A 25,224-nucleotide genomic window follows, 5' to 3' on the forward strand; every position below is an offset into this window, starting at 1 on the left:
TTTGCACTTGGAATAGATGAAAATTGACAATTAGATACAGCGAGACAACATTTCTCAACCTTTAAATGTGAATTAAAGTCAAAGTAGAAAGTTTGATCTAAAGTAAAGGAAGCAGATATCACATTTCACTTGTTCCAATACAGAAACCAAAGCTGCAGTTTTCAGTTAGATGACATAATTACATAATCATATATTTCATTCCTGCTTTGAGGTTTGTTGTTCTCTTGTATATTTATTTATTCAGCTTTTTTAAGCCTGTTCAGTTTTTTTGTAGGCAAGATTACACAAAAATTACAGCACTTAGAAACAAATAATAAATGTTGTTGGTAGTTATCTGGATCAGGGGGCGGATCCAGGATTTATTTTCACTTTCTTCAACATTGTGATTGATTTCCCAGTGAATAATTAGACATGCATCTTGATTTAAAAATATATATAATCAAGAAACGGATATTTATCAGTGTGTGTAATTTGGTGCAGCTTGTTTGAATCTAAGGGGAGAGTCAGGCCTTGACAGAGGTATGCGCTCTACTGAGCCATTCTGGTTTAAAATGTTGCTTCAAACGTTTAAATATGCCAAACAAATGACATTTACAAAGAATAGAACATATGGTGGACACTAACGTTGTGGTCATTACCTCCCACACACAGCAAAGTTATCAGGTTTAATCATTTCAACAAATTCCATTGGCAGAAGAAGCACCTGTGTTGCACAGCCTGGAAGGTAAAGCATCATTGAACTTACAAGTAAACAGGATGTCGGTAAGTTGATGATATTTTGACACAGAGCAAAGCACCAACTTCTCAGCTTGTTTCTCAGAGGACAAAGAGACCCTATGTTCAGCTAATCCTCTGCTTACTAAGGTAAAACGTTACTGTATATGGTTGGCACTTATACAGTATTAGATTCTTACATCAAACAAATACACAGAAATGTGTGGGGTGTCACTCAAAACATAACAGACTTCCTCATTCCGTGGGCATATTAAAGAACTTGTTTAGAGGTGTTTTAGTCAAAAAATCAAAGTGTTGGCTTTCCCTTAACAAACAGTACAAAATCTAATTATTCAACAGTTGCTCTGCTTGAAAGTCTAATCGCACAGAACAAGTGAATGTGTTGGCAAACAAAAACTAACAATTGATTCACAAAGCTTTGCCTGGATACACCGCCCTGAGGAGAAATCTCATGATAACATGAGTCCAAAGTCACATCCTGTGTGTGTGTGTGTGTGAGCGCATGTGTGAGACCGCATGTTGAAGGGGGGGGGGGGCTCTGCAAATAGACGGCTGCCCTAGGGGTCCTCTTGCATTATTAATACAAGGATGTGTAGTTGGGGCTCTTACTCAGATATAATATCACTGCCTCCTGCATGCAATTTCAACATGATTTCTATTCAGCTCGCCCACACACCAATTAATCGTCTTCACTGATATTATTCAGGTATATTTACAGGGATGGGGGGGGGAAGAGGTCCTCGCCTTTTGCTTAAAAGTTAATAATCACTGCCACTTTTCGCAGGCAGCTTTTAAGACAAAGCTGGTGGGAAAATGCAACAAGGCAAATTGAGCGAAATCACTGTGCACGCTGAAGTGAGCTCTCACAAACTAGCCTGGGTCACCAATTGATGTTTTTTTTTTGCTGTATCCGTGTGTGAATGGAATAATAAACTTCAGCGCCTCGCTACTTTTGGGTTTTCATTATCAGCGACAGTCACTCAGCCAAGTTTAGGGTCGCTCGCCCGAGTTCGCCATTACCTGAATATTGCTGACCAGTCGGGCGGAAGAGAGTTCAGGCTGCTGGGTGACAGTGAGGATCAGGAACGTCAGACTATGTGTAGGTTTCTAGAGGTTATATATAGGGGGGGTCCAATTTGTCCCATATCAACTGTCAGTCACTGCTGCGACCAGTTTGTTTGAATGTGCGAGCGCTGTGGTTGGTGGTTGGTTTGTGGAGCGGGGCTGACTATACGCTGGTGTGTGTGGACACTGTGGAGCGAATGGGAGCCGTGTGAGCTGTCAAAACATCTTTACTAAGCCAGGGGCAAACAGCCAGCGGGCTAACACAGCACTTTTTTATAATGTTGCTGCAGTTTACAATAAAAACCATTGAGGAATAAAACAAGTGCTGTTCTGTGTAAGGTGCAATATTATTGTTTACATCCGTTTGCAACAACTCTGAGATAAAAACCCCAATGCACATTCTAACAATAAAAAGATGACGGTAATTGTGTTTTGCAAAGTTGCAGATAATAGCATTTAAAGTTTGTTTGCAAGTCTGCATGAATGCAACAAAAGCCAACATGAGACAGGAAGGGGTTGTGACAGACTAACCATGAGACCTGCCCCCGGTCAGATACAACCCAGTGACACTAAAACACAAATGAAAACAAATACAGCATATTATTACAGCATCTATACACTATTACAATTCCTTCTTCATAAACACATTTAAAAGTCTAGACAGGGGATATTTAAAAAAAAAAGTTATTTTGAAAAATGTCTATTATGATCGTAAAACTAACAATATTGTGGAGAGTATGAAAGAAAAACCTGCTAATATGAAAAATTTAAATGAAAAAGAATTTAAAATAAAAGAACTGCCTGAGGTTATATCACAATTTCAACAAAATTAATCACTTTTTCTGCTTTTTACTGTAAACATTTCACAGACAGTAAACCGAGGGGCCTTACAATTCTAATTCCGGGGCTACATATTATATATGGTAACGATTATGTGCTGAAGGAATTGCAAAAATCACACCTTTACAATCGTGCCAGAGCTTTCAGCCAATCAACACTCTCATACATCATGTTCTAACAAAAAGACTGTAACAAGAATATATTATTCATTATGAGATTTAACACTTAATGCTTTACAAATATAATTATCAGTTTACTTCATTAAAATAAAAGAAAGAGATTAAATGATGTGTGCTGTGTAAATATAGTGGACTTCTGATAAGGACTAATTAGAACATATTGTCCTTGAATGTTTCCAGGACTCTTTGAGGAGCACGTCTCTTATCTCAAAAGCTTGACATGGACCAGCAGATGGCTGAACACAGATGAGGAGGAGGATGAACAAACACACTAGTGAATCCAGACTGTGTGATGCACCAGATTGATGCACTTTCTTCAGAAAAGTAAGAAAGTTTTTTTTTCTTTTTTTCCCATGGTTCAATCCCAGTGGATCATCCTCCTGGCTGAGCAGCGGAATGTCCTTAAACAGCCCAGCACCAGTCTATTCCATTTCATCCCTACCTGAGTGACTTCAGGAATAACCCGTGTGTTTGCTCAGCAATAAAAGCCGGTATTCACGTCTGCGATAGAAGATGTTCTTTGACTGCTTGAGCAACCATAGATAAAAATGTAATTCCCTATCAGATAAAATTCACTGAAAAAGTACTGTCTCCGACTCTTTACGGGGGGGGGGGAGCCGACTTTTTCCCGGACAACCTCGTGAGTTTTCAGGCTTGAAAGTGCAGAGAAGTTTTAACGCAGACAAGAGATTGGAAAACAAATGCTTACTCAATCAGGAGGGACAGTGGAGAAAAAACACTTCACTGAAGTTCCCCTTCTTAAATGGAACCTGACAGGTGACACACCAGCTTTAAAAATAGCTGCTATACAACAAAACATGATGGGGAAACACACTCGATCAACCGCGACTGGGCTTTCCTCAGGTGAGGGTGTATCGTGATCATCCTACTGACCAGGGATCCACTGCTGATGATGGAAAGATCAATCTAAAGCCAAAAGACCAAAACAGTGCAACACAAAAAATGAAGACAGTGAAATCTACAAAGCCTGATTTCAAACCAAACCAAACGTCCAAGGGATATTCACCATTTTGACCTTTTTTTTTTTTTTGTATTCTCTTATTTTAGCAGAGGGTAAATATAAGTTGACATCAATGACAATATTCTTCACGGTTTAAAATTTGTGTTTTACCATTTTCTTTGATATCTTTATTCAGGCATATAAGCAGATGCACACATTTGTAAAATTCTGGGGGAAAACAAATCCTGGATCTTATCCGGATCTGCACCACAATATAATGGGTTCTCCTCCCCTGACCTGTATCACATCATTCCACCAAGTTTCATGGTAATCCATCCAGCAGCTTTTGTGTTATCTTGTTCTCAGACAAACTAATCAGCACACAAAGGGACAAGGGTGAAAACGTAACCTCCTTGGTGGAAGTAATAAACTTAATCATAAAAAAAGATATCAGCTATTCTTCACCCTCTAACATAAAGGCTTTCTCCTGACGGTGCAACACCTTACGAATGGTGAGCTAAAGAAAAGCCTGAGCACAGCTGACCTTTCCACAGGCTTCAGCAATCAGCAGTCAACAAGAGCAGGGAACTTTTAGTGTAAAACGATAATGGACAACAAGGAGGTTTGAACTCGAAATATTCAGTTAAGAAACAGTCGGGTTTGAAAAGGGTGAACTTTCGACTGATCCAGATGTTCCTACGCAGTCAAGCTTATTATTTCAGAGGCTAAGGTCCAAATCTGCAAATGCTGTATGAATGTTCTCGTGCTTTAGAGGATTTTTCTTGCGGGTTCCAGAAGGTTTTAGTTGTATGACAAAGACCTTCTGCTTGGGATGGGGACACTGCAGAAACTAGCCGAGGACAATATAGGTACTGATTGACCAATTTATAAAAGTCTTGGTACAAACAACGAGACAGGACAAGGCAAGACGAGCGAAGACGAGCTGGATTAGAAACAGACTCTCTCTTTTTCACTCTCTGTGAAAACGTGTCTGTTAAACATAAATTACTCTGAACTTCAGCTCCCACGTCTTTGATTAGCTGCTTAAAATAAACATGAACTTTGTGTATCGGTGTCTCTGTATGATTACAAGACAAGCTGCCACTACTTAAAACGAAAAGAAAAATACACACATCTACAAATATCAGAGATGCTTCCTGCTTATTGTAAACAATGCTTTTATCTTTGTGGATGAGTCACTCCTACCTCTTATTTCTCTCCCACACTCAGTCTGCACTCTGAGTAAAAGTGGAAATGATAGAAATCAAGAAATGTATGTTTGAAGGTTCTATACTCTCAACACACACGGAAACTTTCCTGCAGCTCAGACTACGACTGCTCCTCCTGCAGAACAGTTAAGTGCTGAGATTTATGAGTGAGAGCTCTTCGCAGGAAACACACAGCAGGAAACCGAAGATGTTTCACATAAAGACATTAACAATCCACCTCTAGGGCAAAATGGGTCTTACTTTAATTGGAGCTGTTGTAAAAAAAAAAAAAATATGTGGGACAAGTGGTTGTTTGGAACAGTCACTGAAGTGGTTTTAATTTGTTGAACTATTGGTGGAATTCAGTCTTTAACCTACATCCTGATACAAGGTCATATATTAATAAACTAGAATAGCACAGTGAAACACAAGGCCCAACTGTCCCTGTAAATGTATTTAAGCTGCACTTAATGAAACATACTTACAGAAATCAGTTGTGTGAATGTGACAGATTTTTCCCATCCACACTAATAAATGAAATTGGTGAAAATGTCAAAAAAATATCTCTCTATGTTTAAGAAAGTAAAAAAAAAATACTTCCTGACCTATACCGCGTCCTTCCACCAGGGTTTCTGCTAATCCGTCCTGTAGATTTATCTGTAATGCTGCTAACCAATTCCTCTTTTACACCAAAATGTATATGGCGTTTTATAAATGCAGGTTAACCCGATTTAAAAAAGCAAATGACTCCTTTCCCTTTGCCAGTAGAAGAGTTTACCTTGCTGTTTATTTCTCCTGGGCGCTCCCTCACCTTATAGTCTCACCAAAGTAACGCAGTCACCCGGGTGTCATGTTTCCATCACTGCTGAGCCAATGAAAGCCCTGCGTCTACTCTGTGTCTACTGCAGAGTTGTTTAACCCAGAGGTGAATGCTATTTGTATTTATTCTCATTGCAGACAAAAGCCAGATGTTAGTGGGTGTTAGTGGGTTTTTTTAACCAGTGAGAAAGGGGCTTAACAGACAAACAAACAAACACTAATGAAAAAATAAGCTCCTTGGTGGAGGTAATTAGTGACTTCACTCAAATTATGAAATCAAAAGTGTAATTATAACTGTCGACCTTCGATTGTTTGTCCTAAAATTTAAACAGATGTTATCTGATTGATTTTTTTGTTTAATCTTCTAAATCCATTATGAATGAAGTAAAAAAGTTTTTATTCCCTTTCTCAAAATAGCCCTTACAGAATGGTCCCACTTCAACACCGCCCCTGAAGATCTTGATAAAGTGTTAGAGCAAATTAGCAGCTCTGGAGACAACTGATACATCCAGCTTCTTCAAACAGAATATCTGAGTGAGCTGGAATGGCTCCAGATGGATCTGGACATTTTATCTGTGAAGAACGCTGAGATAATGTGAAGTGGTTTTTGTAGTGAACTAGATCTGTGGTTCTTTATTTGTCTTTTTATATCCCTCCTTCACCCCGAGAGACAACCGATAAGAAGAGAGAGTGGGAGAAGGTCAGGTTAACATGCAGGTAGTTCACTGTCTCACTTTGACTCAAATTTGTTTTCTCTTTCAAGTGTTCTCCGTGCGGAGGCTCGGACTAAACCCTGACCTTGAAAGACTTGAAATACAATTAATCTGCAGTATTTTTTCACGACTAGCAAAAGCTTTAGAATTGATGTCTTCCAGAGGAGAAGCATGTCTTCTCGCCTTTCTTCCAACAGATTCATTACTGCAGACAAAGTGCCCATCATTTCTCTGGTGTAACAGCTGGGAAGGAGAGCCGGAATGTGGTGGAACTGAATGTGCAGGGAGACTGGCATGTAGCGGCTGCTCTCTCCAAGGTCCACCGAACTCATATGTCCAGCTCCACGGTAGAGCCGCTGAAAACATCTTCTGTCTGGAGCTAAAACCTGCCACGATCAAAGAGGGGGTCACTGAGATGTTTGCACGAAACATAACAAACTGAGCAGCAGAATTATTCTGTCACTGTAATTACCTGTTTTTCAATGTGTCCACCATTCATTTCTTCTAAGAAATAATGAACAGCGGCTCTTTATGTCTTCATGTGTGTTTAATCAGCGTGTTGATGACGCATTTATGTGAAACGTTAATTTAAGACTGTCAGCAGTGTTGAATCATCATCCCTTTTTTTTGGCCCTCCTGTGAAATAAAAGATCTTATGCAAACAGCTTATTATGACTCAAAGTTGCATTTTATTGTTGTGTGACCTCAACCTGCCTCGGTGGTAATTACAAGAGTAATGAAGGAAGTAAAATATTTTACTTCTATTTTGCCGAATGTTCATTGTGTAAGAAATTACACGGTAAAATAAATTTCAAGCGTTTATGTTACTGGAAAGGTGTATTTACTTAAATACCTAGTTATGAAAACACAATTTCCGTTGGGGGAGAAGGAAGATAAGTGGATAAAATGGAGTGAAGAAAGTTGTCGGTGTTGGTGTTTTCCGGGCGCAGGTTGCCCAAGTTCAAGCCTTGGAAACATTTACAAATGGCCTATGAGTCATATCCAAGGGTTTGGGAAAAGTGACCTCAATGGCTGTGAGGACTTGCTGGAATTTAGACTTTTTGGATATTACACAGCAATTATAATGTTTGTATACACATTTTTGCATTTTCTTTGTTTATACATTACTGGCAAAATATTGGTACACTTCTTCTGCAGGGGAGGTTATTTTTTTCACCCCTGTGTGTTTGACAGCACGATTACGTTAAAACTACTGAAAGGTTTTTCATGAAATTTGTTGGAGGGACAGGACATGGGGCAAAACATGTTTTTCCACTTTCTTAAACGCTGGGTTTTTGGACAGTTTGACAGACTTTCCAGGGAACAATTCATGTAGCCTGATGAAAAATGTTTCAATCACACAGTATCAGAATGAATCATACCAGCTTTCATTGTGAGTAAAGCCAGTATATATCACTGCTTTTCCAGTCTGCAGTGTGAAAACACACACCTTCTTGTTTCACTTAGCAACTCGCATTGTTATGTGCACATGTTTGAATAACCCAACATGCACGAATGGTATAAGCCAATTAAGGAGGCCGCAGCGAAACATCTTCCAACACTTCAACATTCACTAACAATACATCGGCCACAAATCATTCTGTGAGACTTAAGCCTCAAACCAGCCAAAGCTCATATTCATACATGTCCTGTCAAAACTCATTAGACTCTCCAGTTGGTTAATATATTTAGACCCTCTTCTGCCTTCCTGATAAACAGACACATGATCCATTGTGACAGGATAATAAAACACAGGCAAAAAAGGATGCAATTAGGTTTCTAATCTATGGAAATGAGCAATTAATGTCGGGTAGGAAGCTGCGATTCTGACTTTTAATCAGGTCAGTGTTTTCTGTGCCCATAAACTTGGTGATGGTCCCTCATGAATAATGCATGTTAACACTGATGGTACTATCACCCGACATAATGATATGGCTGAGCACAATGGATCACATTATACCTGATAGTTCATGCATCACAATGCAATCGATAACATTATGTGTCTAGACCACAGCGCTGGTGGCTCTGTTACAGCCTTGATGAATTTTACTGCGTGTTGAAGCTCGGCTCTAATTACATTTGTGAATAAGTGTTGCACTTTATGGTTATTACCATATTAAAATTATGAAAAGAAGAAATGAATCAATCCATACTAATACACGTATTGACGAATTACAAATAATCATAGCTGTTATTTAGATCTGAGCAGAGACTGACCAGTTTTAAAAATCAATTCACCAGTTTTTTTTTCATTGTACAGTGATTTTAAAAGTGAACTATGAACTATTCATGAATGATGTGGAACTGATGGTCATTTTATGAGATGTATAAATTGTTGAATTACAGTTTATGCTTTTCATTGTCTTGTTTGGTTTTATTTAACTCAAAAAACTAAGAAACTAGAAGGCCGCCCTGAGTGCACATTCCTCCGCCAAGGCTAAAGCCCCATCTCGCCATTCTGGACTTCATGAAAAACCCAAAATGTTTTTTAAACTACTTATAATAAAATGAGATGAAGTGCTCCTTTAAAATCCAAATCCAGCATGGTACCTTCAGAGCTGACACAGGTCACATTCTGGACGGCAGATCCAGGACCACAGGGCTGTTTCTTGAGAACGCAGCTTCCCTCTTGTTGGACCTGCCACAGGTAGCAGGCAGGGTCCTCGCAGGGGATGGACTCGACCAGGTGAGGACAGGTGTCTGGAGAACTGTTGGACTCCCACGAAACCTCTCTCCTCCTCTGTCTGAAACCTGCCAGCAAGCAAGAGCGAAGGGAGGGAACAGAAAAGGTTGTCAGAGAAGCCACTGATATTCCTGCACTAAACAGTGATCATGTCGACGTGTAAAAATCAGCCGACCCCTCGTCAGCCCATCACTGAAATAAACCATTATGATGCATTCATTTAACTGTGTAAGCAACGCATTGGCTTAATGGTCACCACTGACTCATAGCACAAGTTACTGGGATCAATTCCACCAACCAGGTCCTTCTGTGTGGGGTTTGCATGTATGAACTTCTTCTAAATCATATATTTATTAAGTCAATTTATTTGAAAAGCATGTTTCAAAACAACAGACATTGCCCAAAGTGCTGTAGCGGTAAAACAGGGGAGATACCAAAATAAAAAGATGAAACAATCGGCCAAGAAGACAACAACAAGACATTGAATAATTAAATAAAATCACATAAATAAAACTGTCCAGTTGTTGATGTGGAGGGCCGACTGCTCCAGAGTTTTGAGGCTCGATCTCCATTTTCCTTCAGCAGGTGAAATTTGATCTCACCTGCGTGTGCGTGCTGCAGGTGAGACAACACAGACGGGCTGACATCCCAACAGACACCGCTACTACTATGATTATTACCTGGCGTTTTTTGTTAAAGTTTGAAATCAGCTTTGAGTGTGTTTCTTGTGTGTGTGCAGATCCCCAGATCATACCGGCTGCACTATACTTGTTATCATGTTATCCTCATGTAGGTAAATACTGAAAACACACATTTCTACATAGATATAATTAATTTGTTAAAAGAATGGTCTTAATACAACTGCTTATGCTTTTTATCTGTTGGGAGGAATCCAGTGAGCAGTGGATGAGAAGTGGACAGAGTGCTTGTGTGTGACACTCAATTTCAGCACCAGGAGCTGTCCGCTGTATCGACAAAGCAGCTTTGGCTGAGAGTCTTTCCGCAGAAGAGGCACAACATAAAAACCTATATTTTGGATGTCACTTTGGTAAATGGTTTTTCCTGCAGTTGTCGACTCAAAACCTTTACCATCTCTTTTTCACTGGCCACTGCTTATATTTCCTGCAACGTTATTAAAGTGTCAGTGTTAACATCAAGTCTAGTGTTTATTGCATAAAATTACAAGAAGACAAAGTTTACTGTGCTAGTTTACAGTTTGCAGTGCTCGTACCATAAGCGGGATATAAAAAACAAAGATAAGGCTGAGGGGGAAAATGTCAATAAGTTGCTGAATATTCATCAGTGCATCATAATAATCAAACTACATAACTAAAATCTGAAAATGGTTGACCTAAAAAAAACCCTAGTGAAAGGTAAAGTTGCTTGAGACATTAGTTATCATTTTACGACATGTACTCATAATAATGGTAATCTACAGATCCCAGCACCAAGTCTGAAATTCCAGTAGGGCGCCTCTGTGTCTAATGCATGGTATCTATGGTAAGTTGTATATGTCGAAATGAACATGTGTCCGAGGCACAACAACTACCTACAGTATGTGGGATCAGGGATCCACCACAAAAAAAAAAAGAATCATTCACTTGAAGCAACCACTTCTGTTTCTTCATGTTTCAACAAAAAACTAAACACTAAGGAAAAGCAACTTAAATGCACAATTTTCTCAGTTTTCCTTTATAAAACAAAGATCTTAAATAAATAACGTGCCCAGGAGTCATGTCGTGAAGAGACAAACTGATAAATTAATAAAAGCAGAAAAAGAAAACGTAGACAAGGTGCAACAAGGGAGGGGGATAATGAGCAAACTACACAGACAAGGAGAAGGTGTTTTTTGAAGGGAAAAAGTGGATAAGTTTAAGCGATCGGTATCAAGTTACCAGTAGCTGGTAAGAACTTTTCACTCCAATTACTGACTCTCACTGTTTTTCCACTGCCGCTGCTGTTTCTGCTGATAAATGTTCGTCTACCTGCTGAGGTGTGCGGGCTCCACACCGGCTGAACAGCTCTGTAGTGGTGGATATGAAAAGCCCATTGTAACGACTCATTTCAACTCACATTCGTTCTTCAGCTCTTATATTCATAAACCTGAGAGCATGCATGGTGTGTACATAGTTAAGAATAACATTGTGTGGTTTCAAAGTGTTTAAATCACTTCACACAATTTACACAATAAGCTATATACTAATTAGGGTATACACAAGTTTATGAGCATTTAATACACGCTGTATGTGCACTGACATATAGGTTACAGATACATATAAGAAGATAAGAACAGGACACGCATAGGGCTTATCCTATGATGTCATTTAGAAATAACATGATTAAAATCAAGCCCGGAGGCTTAGTCGGGGAGTTAATCATATCTGATGACTGTGAATTGAGGGACAAATACGTCCTTTTTTTCCCCAGATGTTAAGCTGCTAAAGTCCCGTTTTATTTTTTTTTTTTTAGTGTGTCGGATCAAAGCCTGAGCAACACAGAGTCAAGATGTGAAGTAATTCCATGTGTCTTCTGTGTAGCTTCCTGTCTAAACCTAACTACTATGTCAAGTCTTTTTTAAGCAAGAAGGGGAAAGAAGTACAGTCGATCGGGAATGCTTTTCTGCATAGAACAATAGATGTGAAATTTGTCCCAGTTCCTGACATCAAAAGAACATTTCCACAGTGTTTTCCACAGAATCCATTCAATCTATAGCAGTAGGGGGGGGTGCACGTGCATGACCGTCACTCTCACGTGCAACAGATTCCAAGTGACAGGTTGAAAGTCAACTTCTAGTGTTCAAGAGACAACTGCATCATGCTACTTGTAGCTACGCACACAAATACAGTTGAAACTATGAGGTTCAACTGTCTGCATGGGCGGTATAAACTTTAGTTAAAGACCCAATGTTATTATGAGAAGTATAAAAAAGTTGGTGGTTCATTATGAAACTGTGTTCGGACAAATCAGAGGAAGGCAGACTGCCACAGTCTAGTCTAGATAATGAATGTGGAACACTGTTTAAATGTCCATATTCAGTGTTGTTTGTAAACACATACAAATCCAGTGAATGTTATAATTAGATCTAAAGCTGCACTAACTTTCTACATGTTTGGAAAAAAAGATCAAGATAATGATTAAAGAGAATATCATTTTTAGAACTGCAACCACACTTTACCATATATATAATATGATGTATTCAACTGAGGATAGTCACATGTGTGACACAGATTAAACACCTGTTAAGGTTTCATCTGAAGCAAGGTCAGGAGATTTAAGTGCAGCAGCTAAAGTCTGGTTTATACTGTAGTCCAGGCAAGTGGCTGTTGTGAGCATTTATACTTGCCAATGAGCATTTGGGTTGTTGCCTGTTGTGTTGCAGTCACAGCTGATGAATATTGAACAGTTAGTTTTACAGAAATTACTGCATAGACAGGGGAGACGTTGTGTACGAGCGTTAAACCGCTCGCAGCAGGAGGACGTCGAGTTCTGTGTGATTGTCAGGACACTCACAGACATGGACATGACATGTGAAACCGAGCGGACCGATCGCAGTTGTTGTTACATTTCCAGAGACGTTCATGTTTGTTTTTTATAAAGCTTTGCATTATGGATTATGTCTAGCCGCCTTATTATGTTGCTAGACGAGTGAATCCAGTTTAATCTGCAGGAGTTTGACTCTGCTGCAACATGTTCCGCTGCTACAAAGTAAAATAAAGATTCATGACAAGTGAAAACTAGTTATTTCAGCAAAATACGAGGAAAATTAAGATACTATGTCTGTCAGATGATGAACTTTAAATCTAAAAAACATCATTTTGGTAAACAGCTAAACGCCGTTTTTCATGCATGTACAGGAGGATGAGAAATTGCAGTTCAACCTCACCCTCAGCCCACCCCACCCTTCACGGCACCTAAACCCTGCAGGAACGGTGGGAGAACCCTGAGTTGGTCATAATAAAACCTGTATTTTGTGCTTCAAGAACCTTTCTTTGGAGGTGTCACTTCTCATCCACTTTACCCACACAAAACCTCAGTGTGGGCCCTTCGGTAAATATCGACAAACTGAAATTGACTACTTCACAAAAAAGAGGACTTCTCCACTGAGTGACATCTTCAAACACTGGATTACAACTTCGCCGTACATGCCAGCTTTTAGCAACGCACTCTCCTCTCCCTTAATGCATCTTGAGATTGTACAGCTTTTACAGTCAATGATCTGCGTCCACGTTGGACGGCATGCTCTGTTTTTAACACATAATTGACAGTGGCAGTGAAATCTAAAAGGGGATCATCCAATAAATTGTCCAATAACAGTTGAACATAATCATTATAATTAAGCCTGTTACCTGATCAATGACCTTATTGGCCTCTAGCTTGCTTCTTATTCCCTCGTCTGAAACACTGGAAGCTGGATGTTTGATGAAACATTCATTTCCTCATTGAAGGTTGACTGGACACCCCATGTTCTTGATGGGCAGTCTCTCTCCTTAAAAATATGTATTTTATACAAAACAGTATAGTATAAAAAAAGGCTCAAGCACTTTGGAGTCTCGTTTTACCACAGCTCAGTCACTTGGCAGAAAGGCCCTGCATTCTTTCCCTTCACCGGTGCAACTGTCCAACCTCGGAATGGCCGCTCTACAAATTACATCCCCCGACCATCCGCTGGCGTGAGGCACCGGCTCAGGAGCCAGATCCGAGCGCCGCTGCCCCGGTGAGATCTCGAGGAGCGAAGAGATGCTGGATCGATTGCAGCGTTGCCCAGGCCACTTAGTGCTGCTCACATCCAAACCGCAAAAATAACACAATTTGGTGTGGGCATGCCCCCGTGGATATTAATAATTGAAAGGTTTCTTGGTCATACCGGGTTTATTTCAGGGAAACAAGAGCTATCCAATGATTTTCATCACACTGTTGTTCAGAAATACCCCTACACTCCAGCAAAGTGACTCCTAGCTGAGGCGTTACAAAAAAATTCTATCCAGTAACCTCCCGTGTTCAATTCATTTTCCCCCATAGCTGCAAAATGTGATAGGCCGAGATAACATGGAAGGAATGTGAAAAGCACATAAAGCCACTCTAAAGCAATTTAAATTTGTAATTTTCCAGAGAGCAAAGCCGGGGCAGCACAAGCATCTCGGCTGCCCCGCTCCTCCACCTGAAGAGTGGGATCCCGCGGGCCTTTCGATTAGAAACGGATCACAGTTTATTCTGATGTTGGCAAACGTCTCGTTTAAGTGCACGTTCAATATAAGAGCAAGAAATTCTCTGAATCTCAAGGTCCACGGCTGAACGACTTGGATCATAACAATACTCTACTACTCAATAACAGTTCATTGCTTCCCAGGCAACAGAGCTCACTGCGAGTGGTTTTTTATCGGTTTCATACTCTTTTTTTAGCTTTGGGCTCTGGGTCTTTATGAACCCCATCAAAAGAGCGTATGCCACCAGAGACCCCTGTGCGGAACAGCATATGCTGTGTTTTCTACTCCTTGAAATATATTAATGACACTGTCAGCGAGAGGGGACGGCTCATCCCACAGAGATCCTGGGCTGGAGATTGTGGGCACTGACCTGAACAATGCACCCTTAAGTCGCTCCCCGGGGTGTTTTCATGCACATTTACTCATGGCAGGGACAAGGTCATGCTGCCCTTTTAGCACAGCGCTAACACACCGGGAGCTCCGCCACTGCCATGACACTGACTCAGACATACACACTACACTCCAACACACGATGTGTAACCTTTCCAAGGCAGTCAGATTTGACACGCGCTCACCTGTGCAAAAAAGACAAGAACATTCACGCAGCAGAAGCACGCGGAATACTTCAGCACGCCTAATTGTACGCATGCACGCACACGCACACACACACACACACACACACACACACACACACACACACAGGAAGCATCTTATCTGCTCATACTCCTATCACCCTCCCGGGGACTGCGAGCCGAACTACAGGTGTGCTCTCTTCCTGTCTTTCGCCTGCTCTGGATTCTACGTGTACTGCCTCCTTCCCGAGCGCACTTCCTCTCAGCAAGACGCTTATCAACAAACAATTTAGGATTCAAACATACACTGCCTCTCTCTCCCGCTGTTACAACATCCCTCTCCTGCGCTGTCACTCTCTCTCTGCCTCCGTCAGGCTCAACACCTCCCCTCCCTTTCCGCGCCGCTGTTGCCAAAGCACACAGCACTATCTACTGTTTAGACATTCAAAACATGGGGGGACAGCGAAATAGAAAACGTGTACATGTGTAATAGCTTTCAGGTTGTAGTGTAAAGGCCCTTGTTGACCGTATTGAAGGTACTCGGCTCTTAGGTGACGATTGCTGCCAACAGCTAATTGTAAATGTACAACATGGCTACAGCCGACACAACAGATAATTATTGTTTGACTTAACACTCATGATTTAGGTCAGTTTCTCTGTTTGGACAGTGTATTTATCATGAGTGGTAGAACCATTGTAAAACTCAATCTGGGATGTAATGATTATTATGACCAAAATAATTCACTAAAATGATATAATCAATACTAATAATAATAATAATAATAACTTAAAGTTGGTTTATTGGGTTTCATACAAATGTTATCATATGACTACAATGCAAATCAACCTGCAAGGGTTGTGCAGACACACGATCTCTGTGATCAAAGAAGAAGATATTCTTAACATCGGTTATATAATCATATTCAAATAATAAAATAAAATAAGTGATATAGTGAAGGAGATCAGACCGCGAGACTGAACTTATCAGATAATAAATGTGTAAGATTTTCATTTTTTTTATTTGTGAATAAAACATTTAGCCTTAATTCCAAGTGAATAGACGATCAAGAGAGAGAGAGAGAGAGAGAGAGAGAGAGAGAGAGAGAGAGAGAGAGAGAGAGAGAGAGAGAGAGAGAGATGTTGGATTGAAACAGAATTGATGTAAAATGGGACTGAAATATTTACTATATTATAAATGCAGTATTAATGTGATATTTATAAATATGGTGGTAATTGTCAAAAGTGGTACGTGTGAAGCTTATATGAAATATTCACACCTATGTGGACATCGTGTATTCTGGTGTTATTAGAAGCCGTGACAGTGTGACTGGTGACATCATGGAAACATGAAGTCCTCCAATCACTTCTTCTTAACAGGCTGTCTGTGGTCTGATGTCCACTAGTCTGTCTGTTCACCTGCCAAACAATGTTCCGTAAGAACCTTTGAAAACAGCTGGAATGATGACGCATGTTATCTAAATTGTACACTGACCAACTGGTGACAACTACAGTCGCTAGTTTCATCTTTACGTTAACACCAGTTTAGTCCCGTGTGCTGGAAGGTGTTTCTGGCAGAAGACGTTTAGACGGTGTAATGTGTCACACAGTGGGAAAACACTGTGCCTGAATTTCACACAGATGTGTAGCATGTATTCTGGGCACCAGACATGTTTCTCCACCTCTAAATGGATTATGTGACAAGACGTCGCCTTTACATTGGAATGTTGTTTCTACTGCACAAATTAGGAGGTGGGTGACGCACTGAAAATATGAAACGTTATGCTAATGAAACAGCTTTGGTTATGTTTAAAGGTTAATATGGTGATTGTTTCGCAAAGCTATTATAAAATATGCATTAAAAAAAAAAAAACATGATGTAAAGTGTGTTCACTCAACAAATCCCCTTTGTCTTCTCGTGAGTCATCAGTGATGGGGAAGTGTCTTTCTCCATGGAAGATGTATTTTAAGACACAGTGTTCTTTTAGGACACTTTAGAAAAGCATGCATGGCCTTAAAAGATTATTGGTGTGACAGTGCTGCTGTGCTGCTAATACTTTCAAATTAAATTAACTGACCATAGCAGTCACCGTTATAAATATTCCATCTCGGATACTTTTCCTTATTGGCAGTAGACATAGTTGCTGTGATGTGAAACACGAGAGGCTTGTGGCGAATTTATTGTTTCCGTGTCCAACAGTCATCATCCACCCATCCCTATGCAGATGTCCATGTGCAGCCCAACATATTTTCGCCTGTACATGCTCCAGGTACAACTACTCCACCTGCTGGAATGACCTGTGGGATCAGGGGTACATTCATGGAACCCCAGACCAACGTGGACGGTGATTTGAGTATGAATGGAACCGTGGGCAGATGTGTAGCCAGACCTCTCAGCATAGAACACGGAAACATGCTCAATCTCTTTACAGTAGCATTGATACCTTGAGCACATTGTTTAAAAAAACATTATGGCATAATGACAAATGTCTACACTGACATTCTATCACGGCAGATTGTTCAAGCCAAAGCTCTTTCACTCTGATTCCCTCCACTTCCCGTTTACTACATCATACCTTTCTTCCCCTGTGGTTCTTTGCAGTTGTCGTGCAGGCAGGAGCCCCAGGTTGTCCACTGGGAGAGCAGGCAGTGGTTCTGGCAGGGGATGGAGCAGGGCTGGACAGCGGACGGCGGCTCCATGGCAGCACACAGCCTGGTGTTCACAGGTCTGGACACTGAACAAACAAACACAGGGAACACAGGCAAGGAATAATCAGGCTTAAATCAGCAGTGGTGGAATGTGTTTGTGAATGTGAATGTGAATGTGCCTGTGTGTGTGTGTGTGTGTGTGTGTGTGTGTGTGTGTGTGTGTGTGTGTGTGTGTGTGTGTGTGTGTTTGTCCTTGGCATTACTATTGTCGTGGAGACCTAAGCCCTGTTTTGAGGACATGTTTCCCTTATAGGGAAAAAAAAGCAATTTCCCAAAACGTAAATTATTAAATTTTTAGGTGAATATATATCTTTATCTTTCAGGTAAAATTTCTCTATTTCTGTTTCTTATTTTGTCTTTTTATTCCAATGTATTTTGTAAAGCACTTGTGTGTGTGTGTGTGTGTGTGTGTGTGTGTGTGTGTGTGTGTGTGTGTGTGTGTGTGTGTGTGTGTGTGTGTGTGTGTGTTTGCACTCTAGATGTAGTGAAGAGAGAGAAGAGGATGAAGAAGCATCACTGTCATTGGACTTGAAAAAATGGATGTTATTTACAGTCGCCTATATACCTTACTAAAGGCTACAGCTTCGAATGCTGCACACCGTGGTGAAAAGCAGGGCAGATTTAGCAAAGTTGTTTTACGTGGAGTGAAAAATAAAGGCGAAAACAGAGGGAACAGGGGGAAAATTGCTCTTCTCATCTCATGCCTGGCTCCGGAGAATATTAAATGGAGGGCAGCGGCGAGCTAAAGGAGTAAACAGGAGCTGAAAAGGGAGATAGTGAAGGCAAGTCACGGTATAACCAATTCACGGCTAAGCATGGCTGGCATCATTTGTAGATCACAGAAAGCTCTGCCACCTGTAATGGGCTCTGACATCAGTCTCTCACACGGAATAAGAGGGTATCTTTTTGCCCAGCGACAACACAGGGGATTTATTCAATCTAATATTCCATTTTGATGCACCTCCGCACATCATTGAAACGCAAATTTCCATTTAAATGAGAGCCTGAAGAGAAATTCCCCAAATGTCCATTGTGCATTTTGTCTTCTCACCAAAAGCAATTTGCATGGTGTTTGATCTCCTTTTGTTAAAATGAGATGCTTGCTTAAACGCGCAGATAAAGTGCTCGGTACAGATGTTCCCGCTTTGTTCCCCCGGATTGTGATGTTGTGTTTTGATCAATTGCGTTACCTCCAGTATACATCAAACAGGAGCAAATACTTTTCCACATTACCAGACCCCAGTAGGTGCAGCTCTCCATATTGCACACACACACATACGCCGCCACATCTGTTTACATAAGCTAAAGCCGCTTGGGTCAACATTACAGCTGATGTATTGATCTCCGTCCCTCACATCCACCGGTTCAAAGAGCCGCCGCCATTCATATTCTACACATGTCCGCTCATCAGGTACACACTGGAGCAAGAAATCTGGATGGAGACTAAATTACAATGTGATTATTTGCTAAATGTTTATTTTGATCAGGTGGGGAAATGTGTGATTTGGAAAAGAGGATCTTACAGACGAAAGCCATTAAAAACAACCCTCTGTGCCCAATTAAAAAGGATAAATGAAACACGCGATGTGAGGCAGTTTATAAGCTAATAACTTTTATTTAATTCCATTGGAACTTTTGAGGAGTATCACTTCTGAGCAAAGCCGTGTGGTGACACTATCAGTGACACTGGTTGCCGTAGCAACTCTGGCACATTTGTTTTCTATCTATATCTATGATGATATATGTGCCAGAAGCAATTAACTTTATTGCGGCACGTAAAACCTTGGATTCTGGAGGTTGGTAACACAGCTTAGGAAAGAAACTCTTTAAAGTTGTTAGCGTATATATATATATATATATATATATCTGTGGATGTACTCCCCCACACAGAGTGAACAGAAACATTTGTGATTCAACCTGGATTAGAGTTTTTCTCCTTTAATCTTACGTGTTATTCTTTTAAAAGAAAAAAACATTCACTACAGGAAGTAGTAGTTGTATCTTTAGAAGATGGTGTGGCGTGCTGAGTGAACAGAGCCATTTTTCGGGCGCACACAAAGGAAAGCGCGGCACAAACTCAGACGTAGGAAACTCAATTTTAGAGTTTGTGGCAGAGAGAGAGAGAGAGAGAGTTTAGGTCAAACGTTCACACTGTAAAAAGCTAATCAGGACTACAGCTCATTTCCTTTGTTCATATGTATTGCATCCGATTAAACACGGGCGGGTTGCCAAGTGCGGAACAATGAAAACACGGCAGCAGAATGAATTCCTCAATGCGTTGTTAACAGCTTCAAACAAACCATTAACTGACATGTTCTCATATAACAGAGGGATCACAACCGGCTCAGCTGATTTGGTTCTAGTGAAGCCCCCGAGGTAAATTTTATTAAAGGCAAAATTGAAATCAATTTGAGCGACAAATGAATTTTAATCAATGTGTTCGTTTGTATGCAAAGGGAGATAAGTTATACATCAAAACAGCAGTAGTCATATATGTGTGTATGTGTGTTGCTGTTAACTTTATTGCGTTAACTTTATATCTGTATCTTGACGTAGATACAGATCAGGGAGCCGACCAGGAAATTGATCTACTTACGTTGCGAGAAAAATCTTTTTTTCAACATCTCCACAGTTCTCCCACAGAATAACTCATGGATCTATGTAAAAAAATGGGGCATATCTTTAATTTAAGGGGACTGTTGGGCCTCGGCGGAGGTATGAGCTCTGCTGAGTGACATCCTAGTTTGTTTTAAGAAGTTTTAAGTGAAACAATACAATTAATCCTCATATCACTACTGAAATATACATTTTGATTAAATTTGAAATCCCAAAATTTCCCCCACTGTTTTCAAAAGTCCTAGAACGCACTCTAAACACAAGCATCGGTAGATATTTCAACCTATTGCAAAAAACTGTTTGAGTTCTGACCTGTGATAGATCAGTAAGTGGCACCAAAACACTTCGCATTAAAGTCACAGCTGAACCTGCGAGTTTTCACAGCTCTCAGGTCAAAGGTTACTGAACTTCCGCTGCTGTGTCGCCCGCCTGTACCTCAGCACCTGAGATCCCCTCATGTCTGCGGAGGGATTCGGTGAAAGAGAAGCAGCAGCAGCAGCAGCAGCAGCAGCAGCAGCAGTCTGGCCACACGACTAACATCCCTCAGCCAAATGTTAGTCTGGCTGTTAGTGCGGCACTAAAGACAAACACCACAACACCAGATGAGGCTCTGTCCCCTTTTCACTAACTTCAGCAGCTTTATACCTTCCTGAAATGAATCCTCCACATCCACTGAATTTCATTTTGTAGCTGTTAGGCATTTTAATGGCAGCGTGTTAAATCTGCATGTCTCATGGTTACGGCTGCGTCTCTCCCTCATTCCTCATGTTTCTGCTGCTTTTCTGTCCCTCGTGTTTCTTGTTTGTCACCTGTTTGTTTCTCTGTGTGTGTGTGTGTGTGTGTGTGTGTGTGTGTGTGTGTGTGTGTGTGAGTGAGTGTTCAATCAATTCCCTCCCGCTGCCAGTTCACCTGAGCACCAGTGGCCATATTTCTCAACCTCATAAAACTATTTTTACTTGTTTTTGGAGAGTACCCATTTCCTTTTACAATCCTGGCTAGACACAATTACACAGATGCTTGCAGAATATAATGCAATCCTGGATGTTACCGCGTCCACCCCCACATTAAAGTGATTTAGCCGGTTAGATTTCCACACTAACTTTAATGGGAGGAGGTGAGACTGAAAACGCTGAGGAAAATACTTATTTAAACGTCGGCTGTAATAACGTCTGTAGTTGGGGGCATTTTGAGATCATCCATGTGTGACTACGAGGGCAGAGTTAGAGAATTATATCAGCCACTGTATCTTGTGGAGTTTTTATTACATGTATAAAACAAAGCCAAGGCAGCTGTCTGTTCCTTTTTTTATATATGCAGCAGTCTGGATATAATGTGGCAGGGGTGGAGGAAGTAGTCAAACATTTTACTTTAGTGAAATTAAAAAAGTAAATGATAAATGGTGCAGTATTTATATTGTACTTCTCTGGTCTTGATGACCACTCACACACGCTTTTACCACTCACACATTCAGGTGTATCTACAGTATGTGCTGCACTTTCTTTATCGCACATCTCTCACACACTAACAACCGTCAGGGGCAACTTGGGGTTCAGCATCTTGCCCAAGGACACTTCAGCACGAGGAACAGGGGAGACTGGGATCCACCCACTCTACCTCCTGAGCCACAGAAGTAGAAATAAAGTAGAACAAAATGTACCCAAGTAAAAGTAGACGTAACTGATATGTTGCCGGGCACAAGTGACACATACATTTTTGTACTTGAGGATAAGTAACTTGCTTTAAATTAGTTATTAGAAGTAAAAGTACTTGCCGAGCGTCTTCTATTCCCTAAAGCCAATGGAATCATAACACCAACCCTGTGATTGGTGGACAGCCTGCTCTATCTGTAGAGTTACTGGGAAAAAAAGCTCTAATTTTGGTCTTAGATCTGTTATAAAGTAAATTTAAGAATACTGAGTGTTCATTTTTCATCAGCAGTATTTTTCTTAATACGCCACTTTTCTCCCTGAGCAGGACAAAGACATCCACCACTCCTCTACACATGTCATGGGCGGAGAAGCTGCTGTGTTCATCTGGAATCATTTGGGCTTCTGTGTCCGACTCTATTAGTTTAAAGTGGGAACTTTGTTGCATCACAAGGCAGCGAGCATGGCTGTAGGTTTTTATTCGTGTTCGTTTGAACACTTCACTGGGGGAAACTGCAAAGGCAAACTTGTGTATTTCAGGAATAAAGGCTACTCTTCATCTCGAACATGAACATTCTACATAAACTACAAACTACAGATGCAGGTGGTTAGAGAGAAGCACTATAGGCATATGCCAAAAAAACGCTTCTAATGCCGCTGTGGCTTTTGAAATATAATACATGTATATTTTAAAATTCTACACCTGCAAATAACATCAAAAATCCAGGAGGTCACAAGTCCTTGAAATGAAAATCAAGAAAACACAATTTGAATAAGAAAAATGATCCGTATTGTCTCCCCTACAATAAAGATTATTTTTCAGCAACACAGGCTGTTCTTTGGCTTTTGTTGCCCTCATTAATCAAAGTATCCAACATGCTCTGCTGCTAACTTTAACCTTAATAATGTATGCTCACGGCTCATATCCAGACACAGCACCGAATTAATTAGGAATTTATTTGTGGTTTATCTCTTGAGTCACCGTGAGCTTCCAGCAAGCCCCGGATTAACTGTGATTAAGAAGTTTGTTTTTTTCCCCCTTACCCTCTTTCCTGTGATGTGGTGCTGAGTCATCAGGGACTTGAACGCAGTAGGTCTTCCTGGTCTGGATCCCCTCTCCACACAGAACACTGGTGTTAACCAGCCGCCGGGCCTGCTGGCTCAGCAAGGGGAGGACGCGACAGTCGCCCCAGTCGGTGCTCCTCCACATGTACCTAAGTGATGTAGGAAATTAACACGTGTGTTCAATTTCCATGTCCATTTGCAGTGAGAACAAGGGAACAGATAAATGGTGTTTGTGTATTTTTGGTATAAAAAAAGCTGCCATCCATTCAAAACCAAATTGATAAATGAATGCACTCAAACAGGATAACATATCAGTATAAACACAGCAGTGCCAGTGGTTTTAAAATAGAGTCTCACACAAAGGAAAAGACAAATTGGTGCGAGCAAAGAGCCTCTCTCTCAGTACGTCAGAAGGAGAAGGGCATGATTATTTTCATTTCCAAACTTCTAAAATAAATGTTTGGTCCCAGCAATGAAAAATCCAGCGGTGCAGAAAGCAATAATAATGCAAGAGTTTACCAGAACAACAGCCTGTAGTAATCTATCAAATGCTTAATTTCCGTAATGAGTTTTCCTCCAATCATGTAAATCCTCTGCTCTCAGGCACTCGGTGTAGATTTAGAAAATTAAACAAAATCTACCAGCAGGGAAAATGATTCTCTATTGACTACTTTTGTTTAATATTAGCTAAAGCCTATCGCGACTCAGTCGACCCTGAAAACAATGAGGTTCTGTCAAACACTGCTTGTCATCCGCGTCATGTCCACTGGGTCAGGAACTTTGAACAGTTACAGTAGGTGTCACAAGATAATTGAGGTAAAGCCCCAAAAAATATGCAAAAAGTCAGTCAATAGTGGAATCATGAATATTTGCAGCCTCTAGGCCTCCTCTCGTAATTAGTCAGGTGAAAAAGCTCAGGAGAAAATTACAAATCATTATTTGGATTTAGGAGTTTGACATTTTCTGCGTAAACATCTGCATCAGTAGATCAAAGGTAAATGGAGGATTGATGGCTTCCGAATAAACTTTAGAAACATTTAGAAGGGTACCTGGGGCAGTTCAGAAGTAAATCTCCCATGATGTTGCAGGCTTCTTTCTCCTCAAGGGCAGGACACCGTCTCCCCCCGCCAATCGGGATCTGTGTCATGATCCGTAACCGGAGGCGGTAGCCGGGAGACAGGTCGGCGGAGCGGCAGGTTTTGGAGCACGGCCTCCACAATGACCAATCAGATATGTGACAGTCTTTGGGCATCACACACGCCTGGAAGGTCAGAGGGGAGCTGTCCTTGGTACAGAGACTGGAGCCAGAGAAGAAAACGACAAAGTACAACAATAGTGACGCCTTGACGGATTGATTTTATTTCACAACTTTTTTTTTTTACCCCTTGATGATTGGAGAATAGAGATCATAAGGAGCTGGTAGGCCTGTGGAATACCTGCTGTTTGACCATGCGCACGCAACCTGCTGCATGTTTGTTTACAGACTTGACTTGGTACTACTCCCGTTACTGAAGGATTCCAGGCAAGGCCACAAAACTCAGACTGATTGTGGAGTGCTCTGCTCTATAATTTTTGATTCTTTCTCGACACTCGAGAAGGTTCAAAATTTGGCAAATATTTACATCAAGACAGCTGTTGATTTCAAAACTCTCCGACATTTCTGATGCTGATGCCGAGCCCACTGATCCTGTCAAACACTCACTCCTGCCTTCACCTATTATGTGGGTATTTCATCTTGCGTATGCGTCACGTTAATGTGAAAACCTGCACGTTCTAATCACTAAACGGACACAGGATGCAGTTAACAGCAAGTATATTCCGACCTGGGGTATGAAGTGTGGCTGTGGTGGTTACATTACAGTAGATAAAGTAAAAAAAATGAGCTAAATCAGCTGTAAGAAATAGCATCTGCTGGGAGAAGCTTCTAATGGAAATCTGGATCCCCTGACAAACAAGTGACCTTTGCCGCTTCCACTCCTGCATGACAATATTTGAAGCCATTATCCATCCTAATAGTAAAGGTCTCACGACATAGAGTCAACCTTTTTACACAAACGCTACACAGAGCCGATATCCTCACTTGAAAAATATAATAAATCAAGTGCATCAGTCATGTAATTAGTTTAACTGTTTAATTCGGATAGTGTAATTGGTTGGGTTATTAAGATGTGAGTACAGCGCTCATTTTAGAGATTTACTTTGTAATTAGGCT

The 25,224-nt window shown here is 40.8% G+C and overlaps 1 protein-coding gene across 1 annotated transcript in view; it reads right to left on the reverse strand.

Annotated features, from left to right (window-relative positions):
- thsd7ba (thrombospondin, type I, domain containing 7Ba) overlaps positions 1 to 25,224 on the reverse strand; it is a 140,457-nt gene that overhangs the window by 73,807 nt on the left and 41,426 nt on the right. The window contains exons 4-7 of the mRNA XM_035173650.2: positions 24,062 to 24,310; positions 22,992 to 23,161; positions 17,553 to 17,711; positions 9,071 to 9,271 (exon numbers count right to left, since the gene is read on the reverse strand). Of these exons, the coding sequence (XP_035029541.2) occupies positions 9,071 to 9,271; positions 17,553 to 17,711; positions 22,992 to 23,161; positions 24,062 to 24,310 (779 nt within the window). The remainder of the gene's footprint in view (positions 1 to 9,070; positions 9,272 to 17,552; positions 17,712 to 22,991; positions 23,162 to 24,061; positions 24,311 to 25,224) is intronic.

The sequence above is a fragment of the Hippoglossus stenolepis genome, chromosome 13 (genome assembly GCF_022539355.2).
Source record: "Hippoglossus stenolepis isolate QCI-W04-F060 chromosome 13, HSTE1.2, whole genome shotgun sequence".
NCBI classification, from domain to species: Eukaryota; Metazoa; Chordata; class Actinopteri; order Pleuronectiformes; family Pleuronectidae; genus Hippoglossus; species Hippoglossus stenolepis.